Source organism: Crassostrea angulata, chromosome 6 (genome assembly GCF_025612915.1).
Source record: "Crassostrea angulata isolate pt1a10 chromosome 6, ASM2561291v2, whole genome shotgun sequence".
In the NCBI taxonomy this organism is placed as follows: domain Eukaryota; kingdom Metazoa; phylum Mollusca; class Bivalvia; order Ostreida; family Ostreidae; genus Magallana; species Magallana angulata.
Genome location: NC_069116.1, coordinates 52,395,297 through 52,417,082, shown reverse-complemented (window position 1 = coordinate 52,417,082; position 21,786 = coordinate 52,395,297). Strand labels below are relative to the sequence as shown.

The window sequence follows — 21,786 nt, the reverse complement described above, 5'->3', positions numbered from 1 at the left end:
TGAAAAAAAACATGTATGTAGTGAATTCGCTATAATAGATATTATTATGAATTCATTAAACAGATATAACAAATTATGGATATAACAAAGTAAAGCCATTGGTCCCTAGGACTTTGCTATAACCAAGTTGTACTGTATATTGCGTCATATGAAAGCAATTCTTCTGATCGGGGTTTATTTTGTGTCCGCTGTAGGTTTACTTTGGGTTTACTCTGGGTCCATTCTAGTAAACCCGGAATAAGCCCAAAAAGTAAGCCCAGGGTTTAGTTGGGGTTTTCTTTCTGTTAGGTTGGGTTTGATCGATACTGTAGGTTTTCTAAGAGAAGTCGTACCTTGGTTCTGGTTCTTTTAGAGATGTTGCTTCCTGGAGATTTTAGTCTTTATATTTTCCTGTTGATACTTTATTAATATAAATCATTATATCAATATACTTAATTAACGAAATGGGGAAAATACAGTAATAGGTTTGCAAGATTTAAAACCTAGATTTGATTTAAAAGTATATTTATAGATAAATTAGCAAGAATTAACATATGCATCCTGTCAAATTTAACTAGGTTTACTGATAAAATGTGCAGATATATAGGTTTGATGATTTTCAAACTTCCATAAAATTGTTTGTTTGAAGAATTCCTAAAGATATTTTTATACCCCCTGCAAACAAAGTTTGGGGGGGTATATAGGAATCACCTTGTCCGTCTGCCCGTCCGTCTGTCCGTCCGTCTGTCTGTCTGTGCAATCGTGTCCGGTCCATATCTTTCTTATGGAGAAACATTGGAAGTTCTTAATTCACACAAAGATTGCTTATGACCTAAGGGTGTGTCATGACCTTGACCCAAGGTCATTTGTGCAAGGTCAAGGTCACTGGCAGAAAAAGTGCAAAATATGTGTCCGGTCCATATTTTTGTTATGGAGAAACATTGGAAGTTTTAAATTCACACAAAGATTGCTTATGACTAAAGTGTGTGTCATGACCTTGATCTAAGGTCATTTGGTCAAGGTCGTTGCGAAAAATAGTGCAAAATTCGTGTCCGGTCATTATCTTTCTTATGGAGAGTTATTGGAAGTTCTTAATTCACACAAAGATTGCTTAGGACCATAGAGTGTGTCTTGACCTTGACCCAAGGTCATTTGGGCAAGGTCAAGGTCACTGGCAGAAAAAGTGCAAAATTTGTGTCCGGTCCATATCTTTGTTATGGAGAAACATTGGAAGTTTTTAATTCACACAAAGATTGCTTATGACCAACATTTTAAAAAAAAATAGAGCAGTTGTTATTTATAGAAAATGGACGGTGAAATTGATTCATCCAATATTTTCTATAATTGGAAAAATACACGCATTATGATTTTTATCTTAGCGGGGGGTATCAATTGTGAGCTTGCTCACAGTACCTCTAGTTTTAGTTGTTTAACCCATGTTTTGAGAATATTTTGAAGCTACTGATTATTGGTCATTTAGAGAGAGAGAGAGGAGGGGAGAAATGGGGAGAGAGAGAGGAAGGAGATGAGGGGCCAGTAATGTCACTAGATGCTATTGGCTGGTATCTACACAGTGGTTATTGAGTTGTGCCTGTCTAATTGTTGAAATAACAGAATAACCGAAGCAGGGCTACATTTATTTATAAAAGCCACAAGTAAATACTTTCATTAAGTTGTCTTGTATCTATATATTTTAACGGATAGGGGTACCAATAGGGTACCCCTATAGTACGGATAACACATCCTACAGTTTTTAAGATTTGATGGGATTTTGGATTCTGATTAATTAAGCAAAAATACCAGCTGTTGAACCGTTACAATCAACTTTAAAGGGGTATGGTCACAATTTTGGTCATATAATATTATTTTTCTGTTTTTAGCTCACCTGAGCTGAAAGCTCGAGTGAGCTATTCTGATCACATTTTGTCTGTCGTCCGTCTGTCCGTCCGTCTGTCTGTCTGTCCGTAAACTTTTCACATTTTCAACATCTTCTCAAGAACTACTAGGCCAATTTCAACCAAACTTGGCACAAATCATCCTTAGGCAAAGGGGATTCAAAGTTGTGAAAATTAAGGGCCACACCCGTTTTCAAGGGGAGATAATTAGAAATTAATGAAAAATTTCGAGAAATTTTCAAAAATCTTCTTCTCAAGAACCAGAAAGCCAGGAAAGCTGAAACTTGTGTGGAAGCATCCTCAGGTAGTGTAGATTCAAAGTTGTGAAATTCATGACCCCCGGGGGTAGGGTGGGCCCACAATGGGGGGTCGAAGTTTTACATAGAAATATATAGAGTAAATCTTTAAAAATCTTCTTCTCGGAAACTATTCAGCCAGGAAAGCTGAAACTTGTGTGGAAGCATCCTCAGGTAGTGTAGATTCAAAGTTGTGAAAATCATGAACCCCGGGGGTAGGGTGGGGCCACAATGGGGGTCGAAGTTTTACATAGGAAAATATAGAGTAAATCTTTAAAAATCTTCTTCTCAGAAACTAAACAGCCAGGAAAGCTGAAACTTGTGTGGAAGCATCCTCAGGTGTTGTGAAAATTATGAACCCCGGGGGTAGGGTGGGGCCACAATGGGGGGTCAAAGTTTTACATAGGTATAGAGTAAATCTTTAAAAATCTTCTTCTCAGAAACTAAACAGCCAGGAAAGCTGAAACTTGTGTGGAAGCATCCTCAGGTAGTGTAGATTCAAAGTTGTGAAAATCATGACCCCCGGGGGTAGGGCGGGGCCACAATGGGGGGTCGAAGTTTTACATAGGAATATATAGAGTAAATCTTTAAAAATCTTCTTCTCAGAAACTAAACAGCCAGGAAAGCTGAAACTTGTATGGAAGCATCCTCAGGTAGTATAGATTCAAAATTGTGAAAATCATGACCCTTGGGGGTAGGGTGGGGCCACAACGGGGGGGGGGTCGAAGTTTTACATAGGAAAATATAGAGTAAATCTTTAAAAATCATCTTCTCAAAAACTAATCAGCCAGGAAAGCTGAAACTTGTGTGGAAGCATCCTCAGGTAATGTAGATTCAAAGTTGTGAATCATGATCCCTGGGGGTAGGGTGAGGCCACATTGTGGGGGGGGGGGGTGTTAAAATTTTACATAGAAATATATAGAGTAAATCTTTAAAAATCTTCTTCTCAGAAACTGTTCAGCCAGGAAAGCTGAAACTTTTGTGGAAGCATCCTCAGGCAGTGTAAATTCAAAGTTGTGAAAATCATGATCCCTGGGGGTAGGGTGGGGCCACAATGGGGGGTTGAAGTTTTACATAGGAATTTATAGAGTAAATATTTAAAAATCTTCTTCTCAGAAACTAATAAGCCAGGAAAGCTGAAACTTGTGTGGAAGTATCCTCAGGTAGTGTAGATTCAAAGTTGTGAAAATCATGATCCCTGGGGGTAGGGTGAGGCCACATTGGGGGGGGGGGTGTTAAAGTTTTACATAGGAATATATAGAGCAAATCTTTAAAAATCTTCTTCTTAGAAACGGATCAGCAAGATGATACTTTATAATTGTTAAGACTTTGGCTCCAGGACAATTCTTCAGCCTCACAAGAAGGTTCAGAGTTTGATGCAGCTAAATATCCCATATATAAACAATTGAAAAGGATCTTTTTGAAAACTGCAATACTCAACATGTGATATGACTATAAAATTGAGGCAGGCAGCTATTTCTTCATTAAAATCTTTTTGTATTTCTGTATTGAGTTATTACCCTTGATTTATTGATTCTTGATTATTTTAATTAATGCATCCACTGTTAACCAATTATTGTGATGATTTTTTTTTATACAATAATAAATATTCAATGTATATAAGTTGTTCTGCATAAGTAGTTTTGGGTTAGGCCGGATTAGTTTGTTTATTTTTGATTTCCAATTTTTAGATACTATGAATTATTTTAGGCCGGCACATATATAGGGACAGTGTCTCTTGCATTACAATGTGTGACTGTTTGGGGTTAAACTTGAACAGGTACGGATAGATTGAGTGTGTGGACACCCCTGCTCTATCTAATCTTCGTGTTTTCTAACCTTTGATACAGAGTGTGCGCTCTTCCCTGCCCTGTATAGCATTAATACAAGTGTGCGGTCATACTTGCTTGTGGTGGTTGTGGCGGAGCACTAGTAAATGGTCATCTCTGCTGGTGTTCTGGCCTTTCTAGCGCAAGTGTGCGGCACTCCCTGCTTGCGTTATGTTGAGCTATTGGCGCAAGTGTGCGGTCATTCCTGCTTGGGTTATCCCTGCTTGCGTTAACGTTGGTACCTGTTGAGCTGCGTAGGTGTGCGGACATCCCTGCCTGCGTAAGGTTGAGTCCTTATACATGTGCAGGAGCGGTAATTAAAGTCTGCTCTTGTAAATATTGGCAGCAATCAGGGCTATCCGAGTTCCAAGGGGGAAAAATGGATTTTATTTATACAGGATCTACATGTATTATTGTACATTGTCCAGATTGTTTGTATTATGACTCCATTAAGCTGACTTTATCATACCTATTGTTCCTCAGGTGAGCGATGTGGCCCATGGGCCTCTTGTTATTATTTACAGTGCTTTATGAATGCATTTCTAATGATCAAATGAAATTTGGGTGCCAATTGTTGAGTTTTAGGCAAGATACAGGGCTCGCAATTCTTCGTCATGTAAACAGGGCTCGTGCCCTGTTTTTGTTTACATAGGTTCAATATACCAGTAAAAATCTTTTTTAAACTGATTTGTCTATCCTCTTTTTCATTTTAAGCATGAATTAACAGTTCCTAACGATTAACACATTCATTTTGTGTTTAAAACTAGAATTTTCACTTCAACATTCAAAATATAAACAAAAGTTTTGTTAACATAGTGAAGAATTGTAAGCTCTGTAACTCGCTTGTAACTCATCAAATGACACTTAAATTTTGGTTGCCTTTTTAAAATGCCTTACTAAAGAATTGTAAACACTTAAATCGAAAAAATAATTTTTGACCAAAATCGTGACCATGCCCCATTAAGTTTGTGCATTAATTTTTTTATTGATCGTCAGTGTCATTTGTTACAGTAGATTTGTGATGTTTGCCGTATAATGCCTCATTTTATGGGTTCTGGCATGGTCAGTATAATGTACAGACTCTACCCTGGTCATTCTTCCCAATTTTTTAGGTCCTTCTAAAAATGATATTTTGCCACTTTAGCGAACAGCGCACAATTTATTTAGAGACAAGATCTGAACCATATGGTTGCAATGTTCTTAGTAATTTTTGATATTAAAGTGGAATAATACACCTGGAAAAAGTCACTCAAATTAACAGTAAATTATGTGATTATGAAAGATATAATGATAAATAAGTTGTACATAGTCAAATAAGTAAAAAAAAATTGCAGTTTAGGGATAAAAAATGAATTTCTTAAAAATTCAAATCAGTAAGTAACAATAAAAGCCCCTGCGGGATTCGAACTCCAAGCCCGTTACTTTATCCACTCGGCTATGGTGCAAGTTACATATTGACGTTGATAAAATCTGTTTAATTAAACAAAATGTCGTTTTGATCAGGGATCAGCCATTTTGTGATGATGTGTTATTCCACCTTAAAGTAACGGTAACCAAATCCAAATTGGGGTTGGTTTCTAAAATATCTTATCATTTTTTACTGGGTTTTCCAAAGGAAAAATCTGGTTATTGGTTTGGTGAAAATGGCAGGCAGCTATCAAAAGGGTACTCCTATTATACGGATAACTACCCCTTCAGTTTTCAGGGTAGGAAGTTGTTGTTTTGCAGATCAATTGTACATATCTCAAAGATGTGCATTTTACTTCAAATTTTTATTTTTATTTAATTTTTGAGAAAATATATCAGCTGTTAAACTTAGTTATTTTTTGGCAAAAAATAATTGTCAGCTAATATGTGTAGATATTTATACCCCCACCCCACCCCAAAGGTATTACTTTTTTACACTTGTGTGACTGTCGATCTGTTCGTAACAAAAAATTCTGTTGCATTTTTCTCGGCAACTATTCATCACAAAAGCTTCAAATTTTAACACACTTTTTATTAATTAAGGCATGTTATATAGTGTATTCATTTTTGTACCAATTAAATGATGACTTGTTTATTTTTAGCTTAAATTTTCTAACAAATTTTTTTCAAATATTTCTCAGCAACTTTTAATTACAAATGTCTGAAATTTGAACACACTCTTTGTTTAGGCATGCTATGAAGTTGAATTCACTTTTGCATCAATTGAAGGTCAACTTCATGTTATTTGTCTACTTTGCTGTTTATTTAAATCAGAGCGGAAGTATCACTGGTGAGAATTGGCTCACAGACTTTTTGTTTGTATTTTGATACTTTATTTAAGACAGTCTATAGCTTTTGTTGTCTATTGTTGCACAGAAATTTTATTTTCTTTCAGTTGCTTGTTATTGGAGTATTCTTGAGAAATGAATTCTGAGCAAAGGCTAAAGATTCAGTTGAATTTCACCAATCTGGTAGATGGGCTGCTTGTGGATGAAATCACAGATAACTTATTTACTGAAAGTGTGATTGAACATGATGACTTGCAGAGAGTTCATGCGGAAAAAACAGACAGAGACAAAGCAAGTTGCTTGATAAATATATTGATTACAAGTGGAAACTCTTTTGAACCTTTCTTAAAAGAAGTTGAGTCTTCTCGCCCTGATTTGGCAGAAAAACTGAAACAGACAGATGTTGAGGAAGAGCTGAGAAAAGGTACACACATATTTGATATTTGAATGTATATTTAATTATACTCATAGTTATTGCCATTATTGTATGAAATGTTTGCAATTGTTCTTACTGAAACTTAGAGACTTATTACCTAAAAGTGTTAATGTTATGTTGCATCTTAATTTATGCTCTTAAGTTGATTAAATTGAATTTGAATTTTAAACAATGCATTGTAAGCAAAATCTATAATGGATTATACATTTTGAAAGACTTAAACATCATATTATATATACAATCTTATCGATTAAAGAACCAAGTTAAATGTTAATGTTCATGTTTTCCGGCTTAGTTGAAATCAGGTAAAAGGTACACACATATTTGATATTTAAATGTATATTTAATTATACTCATAGTTATTGCTATTATTGTATGAAATGTTTGCAATTGTTCTTACTGAAACTTAGAGACTTATGACCTAAAAGTGTTAATGTTATGTTGCATCTTAATTTATGCCCCCATGAATATTCTAGATGCGAACTATCTAAACCCTTAAAAGGCGCACGGCTGACATGTCAGATGAGCTCCATAATTCTTACTCGGGAAATATAGCACATTCTCGAATTAGGACGCATTTTGGTTTCAAGAAAATTAACTGTTCTTGTTTTCAATGCTAGGTTTTCCCGTACTCGTACGCAGCGGCGTTATAAATGGTGGATTACATTAATATTCATCAGACCTGTAGCAAAGTTTAGACACAATTAACTTAAGCCAGAGCATGTTTATTAATGGGCCTGGAGTTTGTGAAATGTCTAATTATAAGAGGCATGATGTATATTTTTACTCAAACCTATGTCAAAAATTTTTCTCCAAATATGCCACATATACCTTTAGCAAAATAATAAATATCTGTTTTGCGATGGTACTCAGCATATTATTTTTATCCAACTAGTGTGTTTTCTATCCCATTGCCAAGGTTTGGGGATAGAAAACACACAACTCGCTGGATAAAGATCATCTACCATCGCAAATCATGAGAGATTCTTTTTGTCACATGCATTGTTTACCACCTATTTTGTTACACCTCAATCTTTTCTGTAAAAGTTATGATTATGACCTGCACAACACATTTGCTACAAGACATCAACAACTTGAAAGGAGTCACTTGAGATAAACAAACGACATTTCATTTTTGAACATATATTAATTATTTTTCATGAAAACAAACAAAACAGCATTAAGTGCTTCACATGTACAACTCTTTACTTTTCAATTGAATTATTTTTTTACTTTTTCAATCGTCAATCAACTGCTTAAACCTATGTAATGTTAAATTATGACATCACATTGGGTATGAATATACAGTGTAATCTCAAAAATTCATTACATGAGTGATATCCACCATATAATGAGCTGAACATTTGATAAACTATGATTTAAAAAATATATTCATTACAGAAAAAGAAGAGAGGATCCAGTTTCTATGCAATGTTGTAAGAAAAAGATACAGATTTGTTGAGGATAAATCTGTACCAGAAGAAGATATGTTGAGGGAAATCACACTTGAATACTGGAAGACTAAGAAAAAACTTAGTGAACAAGAAATTCAGCCCAGCTTGATTGAATGCATCCAAAAGTTGTTCCCAAAAGCAAAGAGAAAAAAAGTAAAAAAGAAGAGTAAAAAAGTGTATCCTTTTCATTTATATAGTTATCCGGGCTTTCCAAAGGAGAAAATTGGTTTTTGAAATGGTAAAAATGGTGGGTGGGCGGTCGGGCGTGTGGTTTCCAAAAGGTAACCCTTATTGTACTGATAACTTCTACATTTTTTATGATAGGAAGTTGTTCTTTTGCAGATCAATTGTACATATATCAGAGGAATAAGATGCTAGGATTTTGATTTCTGATAATTTATGAAAAAAATTTCAGCTGTTGAATTCAGTCATTTTTTGGCAAAATATTGCATATAAGGTACCCTTATTGTACAGATAACTCCTTCTACATTTTTATAGTCCTGCAAATAAAGTAATGGGGGGTATATAGGTTTCATCCTGTCTGTCTGTCTGTCTGTCTGTCTGTCCTGTCTGTAGACGCAACTTTGTGCCCCCTATAGAATTTTTTACTACTACATATGGAACAGTCTGAAAATTTGTACATATGTTGGTCACCATCTGAAAATGTGCACCTGCAATTCATTTTAAGATCAGACAAGATATAATGCTTTCTATATGTTGTACACTGATGTTGAAAAGTAAGGGAGGTAATCCTAACAGATTTTATTAATTAATGAATAGTATTAAAACACTTTAAAATATATTTATATAAATACAACCAGATGGAGGTTTTTTGTCTTTATGTTTTAACTAAATTTATTTTTTTATAAGAATTCTATCAACTGACAATAAAAAATGTTTGTTTGTCAATGATAAATTTTAAGAAGCCAATAAGATCATCAAAGACAAGTGTGGCTGAATTCATTTGTCCCAAGGGGGCCATTATCTGAGCCATGGATTAGATGGAGCATGTGTTTAGGGAAAATTGATTATCGGTAAAAATGGGCAGTTGTTTTGGGGCTATTTTAAAACTGTTTCATATAAACGAAGAGTTTCAATCATTTTAAGGAAATGAATAATATCATTATTAATAAAGAAGTTTACTTTTTTAGAAGTTGTTTAAATTTATTTGTCAAGTAAATTGATGAAGTGACCCTATAGGACATTAATTTAAATGAAATTCAAAATTTCTGATATGATTGTAGTGTTTTGGCAATTTTAAAATTGTTTGTAATATTAATTTTTTTTTATATATTTTTACATAGTATGGTAATTATGGTGATGTTTTGTGAGTTTATTAAATAAAGAAAATCATAGTCCTATTGGATCAGTTTTCTGATATGGAGTTCCATTGTACCATAGGAGAAAGTGAGGAAAATTTGAAACAACTAATTGCATATGTCAAGCCTCTTATTAGAAAGATATTCAAAGATTATCAACAGAAGAGCATTGCTTGGCTACCGGTATTTCCATTTACTGCAAAGGGAGGGGTTATTGTCATTTTGTTGGTTTTTCTTTAAAACAATTGAATAAAAAAAATATATCAGATAAATGTATTACTGTTATACATATGTTTTTTCAGTGAAATTCAGACAATTTTGATTTTAATTTTCCTTTGTTAGCTAATTTTCTTTTTTACAATTCTAGAATTTTTTTTATTTGTATGTGTTCCAAACCTCTATTAAATTCAATTATTTGTCCCATTTGAAATTAGCCATGCGGGGGTTTTAGTCCCATTAGGACAGTTCTTGTCCAAAATAGGAAGATATTTCGGTTACTGAAATATTAAAAATAGCAGCTAGGTGGGCAGTCGGGTGGATGGTTGCCAAAAAGTAACCCTTATTTTACAGATAACTCCTCCTACAGTTTTTATGATAGGAATTTTTTCTTATGCAGATAAATTGTACATATATTAGAGGTGTGCATATTGCTAGGATTTTGATTTCTTATAAATTATGGAAAAATACCAGCTTTTGAACTTCATTATATTTGGCAAAATATTGCATATAGAGTACCCCTTACCTCTGGATAGGTAGTGTTCATCAATTCAGGGTTGACAAATGGATTATGGATACTGTTTACACAAAAGAAAACCCAGTTTGCTGTCACATTGACAGCTTTTCTCTTGTTTTAAAATACTTTGTGTGAAATTTTGTGTTTTGATGTTATGAATAGAACTATTAAAATATGCTTATAAGAGCTAAAGTAATGTAGAAATTAAGTAATTTTTATAAAAACAAAGTACTAGTATCCTAGTTATGCCATGATATACATGTAACTTTATAAAATCATAGAGTTTTATAAACTGACAATGCAAATTTTTGATATTTTATCAGTTTTATTGGACAGGAAATCAAGTATCGTATATAGATGATATATAATTAAGTGAAGGAAAAATAAACATGTAAAATAAATAATGCTGAAGTTACCATGCTCATAATAATTCCCTAGGCTTAAAGCTATACACGCTATAATTTGCGTCAATTTTGAATAAAGGGGAAAATGTATGTGTTTGATTACTAATAAAAGTTACCTTTATTCTGTTAATTATAATGCCCAATTCGATCACGTAACAAATATATCAAATATTAAACAATAAAAAATATTTATTTTCCTGCCAGGAAAGTAATGCCTCCTCGTGAATATCAATCTATCACGTGATATCGACAGCTAAATTTAGCCTATCATACCAAAACTGGTGAAGGGTCAACATCTTCATAATTGTGATAGTTTCACAAAGGAAAGGATATTTTCAGTAAAGCATAAATTTGTCCGATATACGAGTACAAACAAAAGGAAAAAATACAAGCCTGTGAGTAGATATGAATACTTCCTTTAAAAAAATGACGTAGACCTGTGTTTTTCCCCTATGTGCTATTTATAGATCCTATAAGTGTTAATGCAGAAGTAAGGGTATCGTGAATGGCAAGCGTATTTTACTCATTATACATGTATGTATTTCAAATTAACAACTGTTAAGCATATTAAAAATCAAGTTGGATATTTAATTAGGCAAACAATAACGACCACCTAGTTCTCCGCGGACATGCGCAATGAGGTCGGTTTGCTCTTCCTTCATCAATATTCATGAAAAGGTATATTTTCCTGGCAGGAAAATAAACAATTAAAAATCTATATCTTTGTAACGAGATGGAATTCACCCTTGTAATTTACAGATTAAGGATAACTTTTATAAGTAGACAAACACATGCGTTTTCACTGTCATTCAAAATTGACGCAACACAGGGCGAAAAACCATCTTTAAGCAAGTCCTTAAAGGTGGCTTAAAGGTGACTTAAAGGAGCTTAAAGGCTATACAACCTTTAAGCCGCCTTTAAGTCACCTTTAAGCAAGTGCTTATAGGTCCTTAATGTCCAAACTTCTTTAAGCTACCTTTAAGCCACCTTTAAGCCACCTTTAAGCATCTTTAAGTGGCATTTACGCTCTCTTTACACTGCCTTTACACTGTCTTTAAGTGGCCTTTAAGTCAATATTGATCAAGCTGAACAATAAAAACATATATTAAATGCAAAAGCTCTTTTATAGAGATGGGAGGGGGTCATCCGAGTGATAATATAATTTCCAAGGAAGGGGGGGGGGTGTTCCAGGCGGTTTTAATCGTTGCTCCATTAAACACAGATCGCTATCATCAGCACCGCTCTGATGGACACAGATTGCCGTTATAAAATTCTTTATAATTTTTTGGGGGTTTCAAAATTATTGTAGGTATGAGCGCAGTCTCTGTATCTTAATATGTGCATAAAACTAATTAAAGTATGTTTGTTTCCTATTATAAATTAATCGGTGAAAAAATTTCTCTCTCTCTCTCTCTCTCTCTCTCTCAGTTCATTCGGTTATTAAACAAAATAAAGATAATGAACCAAAAATGCATGATTTAATTTGTTAATCGGTTTAAGGTTTGTATTTTTTTTTCAATTTTCATTATTTCTAACTCTAGATCTGCTAGATAGATGTTAAAGATGAAAAGACTCTCAACTGCCTTTGTTATATCGGGCAGGATATTACGGCTTTGTTTGTCTAGACATAGTTTTGTTCGTTTGTGTATATCTAATTAGAGTCTATTGTTTGTCCAACTTAAGAAAACCCCTGGAACTAACACAGAATATACAAGATATACACAGCAGTTGTGTCGTGTGCCCAGGTGCATGTTTGTGTATATCTAATTAAAGTCTATTGTTTGTCCAACTTAAGAAAACCCCTGGAACTAACACAGAATATACAAGATATACACAACAGGTGTGTCGTGTGCCCAGGTGCACGTCAGGGTTTCTAAAGGCGTTGAATCTTAGTATGTACGAGTATATGATAAGTCTAGTGAATAAAAGTTAATTTACATTTGTAATTCATTTTCAAAGTATTATTTCCTAGCTCTGGGTTTCAAAGATGTTACGTCTACAAATTAAGTAAGAGTAAAATCTTGAGGCTAATTAATTAATGTACCGGTGATCATAAATAGGGGTTGATTATTTAAGTATATGTATAAGGGTAAATATGTCAAATATACCCGGCCTGGCACATCATACAATTGTATGTACAAGTCATTTGCAATTGCCACATGCAGTAAATACATCACCGGTAATTGGTAATTTTGTTTGTTATAGAATTGATGGTTTAAAAATCATGTACATGTACATACAATTACATGTAAATATTTAAACATATTGGAACGGCGCCGCGATCATGAAAACCGGGAAATTGCGGGAAATTGAACAAATACCCTAATAGTATCAATGCATTTAATAATTTAATAAAAAAAATGATTTCATTTTCTTTCTTACATTTTTATAGCTATAAATTAGATGAACGTATATCTACTCGGTTTAAATTTATTAACTAAGAAAGCCTACTATAGTGAACCTAACGGTTTCCATTTAGGTATAATATATTTTTGTTTACTGAAGACCAAGTTCCGTATTTCATTCTAAATACATGCATGCATGTAATTTATAAATTAGATATAATTGATTGTTACAAACTGAATGGTTTGTCAAAATCTTTTCAAGTAAACACATTCAATACAGTGATTCAATATCCACTGATATATAGGATATAAAAACGATCATATATATGTAAGTTGCCGTGGCGCAGAGGATGTGTGGTGATGCTAGTAAACTAAGGGTTCCGGGTTCAATTCTCGCCGTGGCCGGTTTTTTTGTGTGTTTTTTTTTTTCATTTTTCTTTCTAGAACAAAAACCGTTTTAATACCTTTTCTTTCATAAAGTTAATACATTTTGTTGGAAATTAAGCACAATATTGAATTAAATTTTTTTTAATGGCTTAAAGGTGGCTTAAAGGTAGCTTAAAGGTGGCTTAAAGGTGGCTTAAAGAAGTTTGGACATTAAGGACCTATAAGTTGTCCTTAAAGGTGGCTTAAAGATAGTCTTTAAGCTGCCTTTAAGCCATCTTTACGCTTTCTTTAAGCCACCTTTAAGCAATACTTATAGCTTAAAGGTAGCTTAAAGGTGGCTTAAAGATCGTCTTTAAGCTACCTTTAAACATCTTTAAGCTATCTTTAAGGAGGACTTAAAGATGGTCATTCATCCTGTGCAAATTATAGCGTGTATAGCTTTAAGGGAAAAAAGACAATAGGCGGAGAGCTTATGCTTTACACTTTGTATCAACATCAAGTTAAATATTTAGAGTGGTACCCTCATCTAACTTCTTAATGGTCCTAACGTTACCAAACTTATTAGATAGAGCACTTGCATCTTGCAATACTTATTTTCTTGATAGCTAGGTTTAGATGAAGATTAATAATCCAAGCCATCAATATTTGATGCTGGAAGAGGTAAAAAAAAATAAAACTGATTAAAGTCTTCTGAGCAGGTCAAATATCCAGGTACATGAAAATACTGGTCAGGCTTGGGGTAATGCTAAATATTATGATAATACATTGCAATGGATTACATGTCTTCAAAGTTAAGTTTGTAATGTGTAATGCCACAAATTTAGCATTACAAGTTATAGTAATGTAATGCATTACTTCCCAAAATCTAGTGTAATGCTGGCATTACATGGCATTACTATGCTTTTCTGTGCACAGTCATTTGTAAAATTTTGATGAAATGAATAACTGAAATTGTATTTGATTAACAGTTGTTTTAAAGAAGACAAATTCTTGAGATAAAAATATTTTGGTTGTACGATTAAAAAAAATTAAAAATCCATTCTTAAATTGTCAATATAACTAGCTATAACAAAACAATTTCATAACATTTTTAAGAGTGTTGTTATTTAGAATTTCGTATCATTTGAAAAATGTACTCCAATTAGTTGTGCGTTCAATGAATTCTTTACGGTGAAGAATGTGTCAACAACTGTACACAGAGACCCCAGAATAATCTAAGTATGAAAACCATTGTTTTAAGAGGTGCTAAACGCCCCAATCACCACCTTTCTCTTGGCTGCGCTCCATTAGAATAGAAAACAGTCATACGCCCTTAAAAGCAAAAATGAATGCACAAATAGAATGCACTGTCCAACCATGCTCTCTTAAAACTTAAAAACTACTTCTAGTATTATATCCCATTTGAAAATAATTTCTCTCCCTCTCTCTTTCTCTTCCTATCATGGTAATGGTAATGTTTACTTTACTCATGTAATGGTAATGTAATGCATTACTTCAATAAATTAAATAATGGTTATGATAATTTTATGCCCATATTCAGGAAGTAATGGTAATGTTATTCATCAATTTAACATGTCATTCGCCCCAAGCCTGATACTGGTAATAACCCATTCAAATTTGCATGTTTGCATATACAGTGTATATGTATATAAAAAAAGAGTCAGATATAGAGCTTGATCCTCACTATCAAGTTATTTAAAGAAGGTGAAACTGGGTTAGAGTCTTAAGCTGGTTAAATACTGGTCCAAACCTATACAGAAGGGTACTGAGCCTGACCTCGATTTCCTTTAGTGTGGGTTATTTATTTTTCAGTATTGCTTTGTACCTTCATACCTACATGAATCACCAAAAAGCATTTTATTGTGTTGTTAAAATTATGATAATAAGTAAGTTAATCTGTCATGATATATGATACTTTGATTAAGATTCTTAAAAGCTTCAAGCTGGAAGTACTGCAACATTGACAAAACAGAATTAGAAACATCTGAAGAGGAAGAAGAAAGCTGTACAGACACTGGTTTGTTTTTCTGAAAATGGAAACTAATTATTCAAATCATGTGTATTGTTGTTATCCAGATAAATAAGTCTGTTATTTCGTCATACTGTCATTTGAACCCAACCTTAAATAGTAACTAGTAGCACTAGTCACACTTTCACGATTTTTAGCTATGATTACATACACATTCACAATCCAAGCAACGAAGTTGCAAGGGGGTTAATGTTTTTGGTTTTTGCCAATCTATCAGTCATAAAGTCAGTCAGTAAGTCCTTTTGTAAATGCAAACCCACTTAAACGGCTGCATTAATGATTTTAGTGAAACTTTGTACGTATTCAGGATATAAAGTATACTGCAGATGTACATTTTGCCATCAAATATTGATTCCATTATTTTTCTGGGAATTTTGGCCCTTTTTAACTAGAATATTTCGGCAATATATTGAATATACATTTAGTAATAAACAGCTTCTTCTAAACCTTGTATGGAATCAATATAAATTTTGAGGTATATAGGATGTAGATGTGAATACCGGTATTTCAGGAAAGTTTGATTCCATTATAATTTTGAACCTTTTGAGTTTGAATTTCAGCAATGTGTTGAATAGATAGCATATGTAGTAATGAACCTTTCGTGAGCGTAACTTCTCATACACAGCTGCTCGGAATTTCGTGAAACCCTATTGATATTTAAAAACATAATGTTTAGATATACCAGGAACTTCCTATTCCATCATTTCTTTTGGCCTTTTTTAAACATTCTATGTTGGCCAGATATTGAATAGTAATGAATAGTTTGTAACTTAACTTCTTAATAAATCACTGCATTGAATTTAGTGAAACAGTAGGTGTTTCGGACACAATGTGTAAATATTCCAATTATTTTTTCTAGAAATTTTGGCCTTCTTGAGTTGAAAATTAGTAGTTGTTAAAGACAAAGGAATAGACATGCATTTTTGCTCACTTTTTCTTTCATTAATAAAGCTACTGATAGAATCGTCTTCTGCTAATGAAAACTGACATTATTTTCATAATCTATCATCTTATTTAGAAAATGAATATTCGCATTAAAAATATTATAATTTACAATAACATCATTAAACGTTCGTAAGTGGTTACAAACATTTTATTTTAATCAAATATATGATTATAAAGAGATTTCTTAAATCAACAGAATCAATCCATGCAAAAGATGAATTTATCTCTACAAAAGATAAACTGGAGACCAGTGAGAAACATATTCCTCCAAAGCAATTTAAAGATTTGAAGACGCCTGATATGAAATATGTTTTGGCACCTTATTTTGAAAAAGATGAAATAGAAAGTAGGTTTTTGGAGGTCTTTGATCGAGAAAAAATTGATGGAAAAGTATTTGCAGATTGTGATATGGATGACCTTGATAGGTTGTTTAAAGATATGCCATATGGAGACAAAAAAAGACTTTTCAATATTAAAAAATCCATCTTAGAAGAAGAGTCATCAGCAGGCCCGTTTCTTCAAATTGCAGAAGCTTCTTGTCAGGGTATCGAAGACACTAAAGTAATGAAAAGAGATTTATCTGTAGGTCAGAATGAAGGAGATGAATATGACCCCGAGACAAAGTTTAAGGAAATATTTCGGACTTTTGATACTTCAGCAAAAGCAGTCGATGCTTACAGAAAACATGCGGTTTTCAGAACAAGCAATTTGTTCATATCAGATTTGATAGAACCATTACATTGTTTTCGACATAGAATTGAGCAAAACCAAACAATACTAATGAAATGGATTGCAGAGGAGACAGTTAAATTTGCTGGTGCATGTTTTTCGGATCGCACAAATGGAACAATACACTTTGGAATATCAGAAATTTGTGATGCAGATGGTCATCTAGAGGGAAAAGTGGTTGGATTGCAAATAAACCAGTCAAGATTTCTTGATCTGTTTTATGAAGAAATTAAAGCATCCTTTTACAAGGACCAGCTAAGCATTGTGCTACAATGTTTAAGACCACCTCAGTTTGTCAAAGTACACCACAAAGAGCTTACCAACGAACGTGATAAACAACTGTTTGTAGTTGAAGTTGATATTGTACCAAATTTCAGCTTGACAACTCATGACACTTTCTACTTGAAGTTGAAAAATGAGAAAAATGAAAGTGTTCCAAGGATTTACAAATTTGAAAAAAATGTTCCAAAGGTTTTGGTCGATGATGACTTGAAAGCTTACATGGCAGCAAAAATTAAAATTGCAAACAACAGAAAATACACAGAAATAAGCTCATTATCGTCAAACGAGTATGAAAATTTGCGAGAACAATTTCTCAATTTCTATACTGCCGGAAATGACAAACTTACAAATGATATATATCCCATTCTCTTTCTCAGTCCATTAGATAGTGCAATGAGTGAAGATTTTGTTTCTGAAAATTTTGCATTCTTGCTTAATATAGAACCATCTGCGATATTTGATTTTCATTCAAGCTTGGATAAAAAATGTTTGTACAACTTTGTTGATGCAGATCTAGAAAGAGTAGTAAAAGTGTATACTACTGACAATTTTGACAGAAGCAGTGAAGAAAATGCTAACAGTTCTGACAAGCTAAACAATGTTCTTGAAGAGTTGAGAACAAGTCAATTGAAACCATGGATATTTTGTAATGGGTATGAACCTCTGCAGAAACCACCATTAAATAGGCTGGAATGGAAAAAGAAAAGAAGTGAAGGCTTTAAGGAAGTTACACGATTTCTTCAACAAGAAATTCCAAATGAAAGAGCTCTTGTTATATTTCTCATTTTTTCAAAAAACTATGACATCATGCTTGAAGTAGCAGAAGAAGTAATCCTTAAATTTCAAAATCAATGGATTGCAATGTCAGAGAACGAAAAACTGATAGAAAACTGGCGCGATGAGCTACTGCGAAGAGACAGTGTTGACAAGAAAACTTTGAAAGAGAGATGCATTATTGGATTACCTTGGAGGCATTTAAATAACATTGTAAAAGAAGTCAGCACATCTTTGTCCATGGCATCAAAATGTCAACTACCAACATCGGCAGGTGCATTTTGTTACTTAAAAGACAAAATTAGGAATGAATTGTGTGATCTAGAAATTCTCAGTGTAAATGAATGCGAAAATCATGACATTTGTAAGGATGATGATAAACTTGAAAAGCACCGGCAGCTAGTAGAAGAAACGTTTTATCGAGGAGGAGAAGTGACTTGGTGGAACCTACACTTTGAAGATGATCATGTGTTGCTGCGATCACAACAAGAAAGAATCCAAGAAAGCATTGAAAAGTTACTGAAACCCAAACAAAGAGTTGATGACACTCGTGTTCCTTGTTTTAAACTATTCCACCAACCAGGGGCCGGTGGAACCACTACAGCCCATCATACGCTGTGGCGTTTTAGAAAAAACAACAGATGTGCAATAGTAAGAAAAATTACAGATCAAACTTGTAATCAGATAGAGAGACTAAGATGCTTTGAAGATCTGGACAATCCGAAGCCTCCGGTCATTTTAATTGATAATGGTGACGAAGAAAAGATACAGGACTTATGTTCTCGGCTTGAATACAAAGCAAGAACAAGTGGCAAAAATGATTCGGGAACAATTTATTGCCTTTTATTTCTTTGTGTGAGGCGAGCAAACCTTCCTTTGTTTGCCGACAGTAACACAGTTCAACTAAAGCATGAATTGTCCCAAAGAGAATTGGATTGGCTAAAAAGAAAATACCAGTCATTGAATGAAAGGTTTAAGAACAACGAAGGGGTGAATCCAAAACTCCTCATATCGTTTAACATTTTGAAAGAAAATTTTGACGCAAAGTACATTGAACGTACAGTTAAAGAATTTGTTGATAGCATTGACGTTGATCAAGAGATAAAACTCATTAAATATTTGTCTCTGATTAATTCTTATGATATTGACTTTCAATCTGTACCACTGAGTGCATTTGATCCACTGATGGCCGAAAGAAAAGACAATGTCATAATTTCGATGGGCAGTGTGACTGGGATGCGAAAGAGGGCATCAAACCTTCGAAGGAATTGGGAACACACTTTACGTCAATCAACAGAGGTACTATTGAATAGAAACGCTAGAGTTTTGACTGGTGGTCAAGCACTTTCCATTATTAGTAAACTGTTTGCAAAAGCTATTTTAGACTACATTGTTGGAAAGGAAAATGTTTCAATAGGTAAAGTGATGATTGAATGTTTGTGTTGCCCAATGTTCATCGTAGAAAACGCATCAACTAGAATGTTAAAAAGAATTATACAAGACGTTTTGAAAAAACGAGAATTTACTGCAGATCAAAAGAAAGAAATGTTTTCTCCTATGATATTGGAAATTGCAGAAAAAGAGGGGAAAGACATAGCTGCCGAAGTTCTTGAAACTGGATATAATAAAACAAAAGATCCCATGCTTGCACAACAGATAGCTCGTTTTTACATACATGTTGCAAACTGGGGAAAGGCAGAACATTACGCCAAAGAGGCAGTGAAAAGCAAACCCGAAAACTCGTATCTTTGGGATACGTATGGACAGATATATAAAAAGAGACTGACAGAAAGATATAAAAATTGTATAGCAAATGATACACCCCCAACTGACTCTGAAATGAAAGACTTTATCGAACTAGCCATGAAAGGAATGGCCAATTTTACTAAAGAACAGACAGTAAGTGAAAACAGCAATTTTGGACGGGAAAATGATGCAGGTTATTTTGGAGAAGTACGTCTTATTGTGCAACTTCTTGATTTGCTGAATCTTTGGTTTCCAGACGAAGATAAAACGGAATTGCATGCATACCTAGTAAACCTGGATAACCCTGCCATTTTCCAGCATTTTTCAGAGGAAAGCCGAAGCTTTTTGAAAAATCTTTATTCTCGATCAGAGAAGACGATGCAAGTTATAGAGGACAAACTTGCGCAGCTCAAAAATGAAAGAGAGGGAGAAATTTTTACTCAGAACGCAGGTTACAATCCGCGTCAAGAACTTGTACAGCTGAGAGAAAACTTAGATAACTATCTAGGGGAGCAAACTAGCGAAATACCTGATAATCTGTCACCTGAAGCAACAGCGTCCTTTATTAGAAGAAGAATCAAGCGCATAGGTGGTAGATCTTGTTCAAGTATATTAGACCTGAGATCGTCCCCAGACGGAGAAAATAGATTAGACGAAATGTCATCAAAACTGATGAAAAATATCGACTCCAGGTTTTCGAATGCTTATGATTATGTAACACTTATAACAGTCACGCTTGTTAAACAAATGACAAATAAAACTTTTCCAGAAGAAGACTTCAGAAATTTAGTTGAGTGGAGTAAGATTGGTTATGAAATGACTCTTCGTCTCAGAGAGGATGAACGACCACAACTAGAGGCGTTCATGTACTTTGTAATGATCCACTGGCCAACCGAAAGTAAGAGAAAGTTTAAGTTATGTCCTGTAGAGACTGTCGAAGAAGCTATCAAAAGATGGAAACAAGCATTTTACAAAATACACAGTAAACAAAAGGATGAAGCTCATTCTTTTCGTCGGAGAGTGACAACATACTATTTTCTGGGTAAAGGAAACAACTCGAAAGAGATAGTCTATTATAAAGATCTTAAATGTAAACAGCCTAATTTAGACGGAGAAGCTATGTGGCGATCAAAGCCTGTAAAAGACAAACTGCAACAATTAAGAGGAACACTTCTTAGTGATGGATGGGAAATCATGTACCCATTTGTCAGTAAGGCAGGAAATACATCTAGTATCAAAGTTATGAATTCATACCCAAGCCCAAAAAGTTTGTGGCAAAAAAGCGTCGTATTTTATCTTGGATTTAGTTGGAGTGGACCAAAAGCATATATCCAAATAGACTTGACTCCATCCGAGGGTGAGGAGCAATCTTACAAACGGCCTGTGATGTTATGTAGTAACATACAGCTAGAAGGACCTGTATTGAAACAAGGAAATTCAGGAAAGCAGAAAAAGACAGATTGGCAAGATGTAGCTACCCACGAAGCGTATTTGCAATCTCTGAGGAAAATTAATGCCGAATTGAAAGAAATTGAAAGTTTCAAAAATAAAAAAAAATATACACAAAAACAGGTAATTTCAGAGTACTGGCTCCAATTACTGTAATTTTTTAATGATCGAGCATACTAGCTAGTATGTACAAAGCCGTTCAAAAATTACGCCTACGCACTATAATCTATTCTTACAGGCGTCAAATAGCAAAAAAAAATTACAGAAACAAATTTGTATATAATTTGAGTAATTTTTATGTACACCTTTTTTTATTAATTTTTATAGGATTTTTATAGAACTTTGATTGGATTTTGAATGAACGGCGACAAACGATATTGAAAATGCTTGCAATTGCTTTTTAAATACTATTACATGTACTATTTTGACTTACGAAAATACTTAAAATGCAGCAATGTGAATCCCTTAATATTTTTTTGAAGATTATAATGTTAAAGAGA

At 33.8% G+C, this 21,786-nt stretch overlaps 1 protein-coding gene across 1 annotated transcript in view; it reads left to right on the top strand.

Moving 5' to 3' along the window:
• LOC128188634 (sterile alpha motif domain-containing protein 9-like) overlaps nt 1-21,786 on the top strand; it is a 53,209-nt gene that overhangs the window by 29,888 nt on the left and 1,535 nt on the right. Inside the window, exons 2-5 of the mRNA XM_052859800.1 lie at nt 6,362-6,678; nt 8,092-8,320; nt 15,276-15,349; nt 16,503-21,409. Coding sequence (XP_052715760.1) covers nt 6,390-6,678; nt 8,092-8,320; nt 15,276-15,349; nt 16,503-21,409 — 5,499 coding nt within the window. The 5' untranslated portion in view covers nt 6,362-6,389. The remainder of the gene's footprint in view (nt 1-6,361; nt 6,679-8,091; nt 8,321-15,275; nt 15,350-16,502; nt 21,410-21,786) is intronic.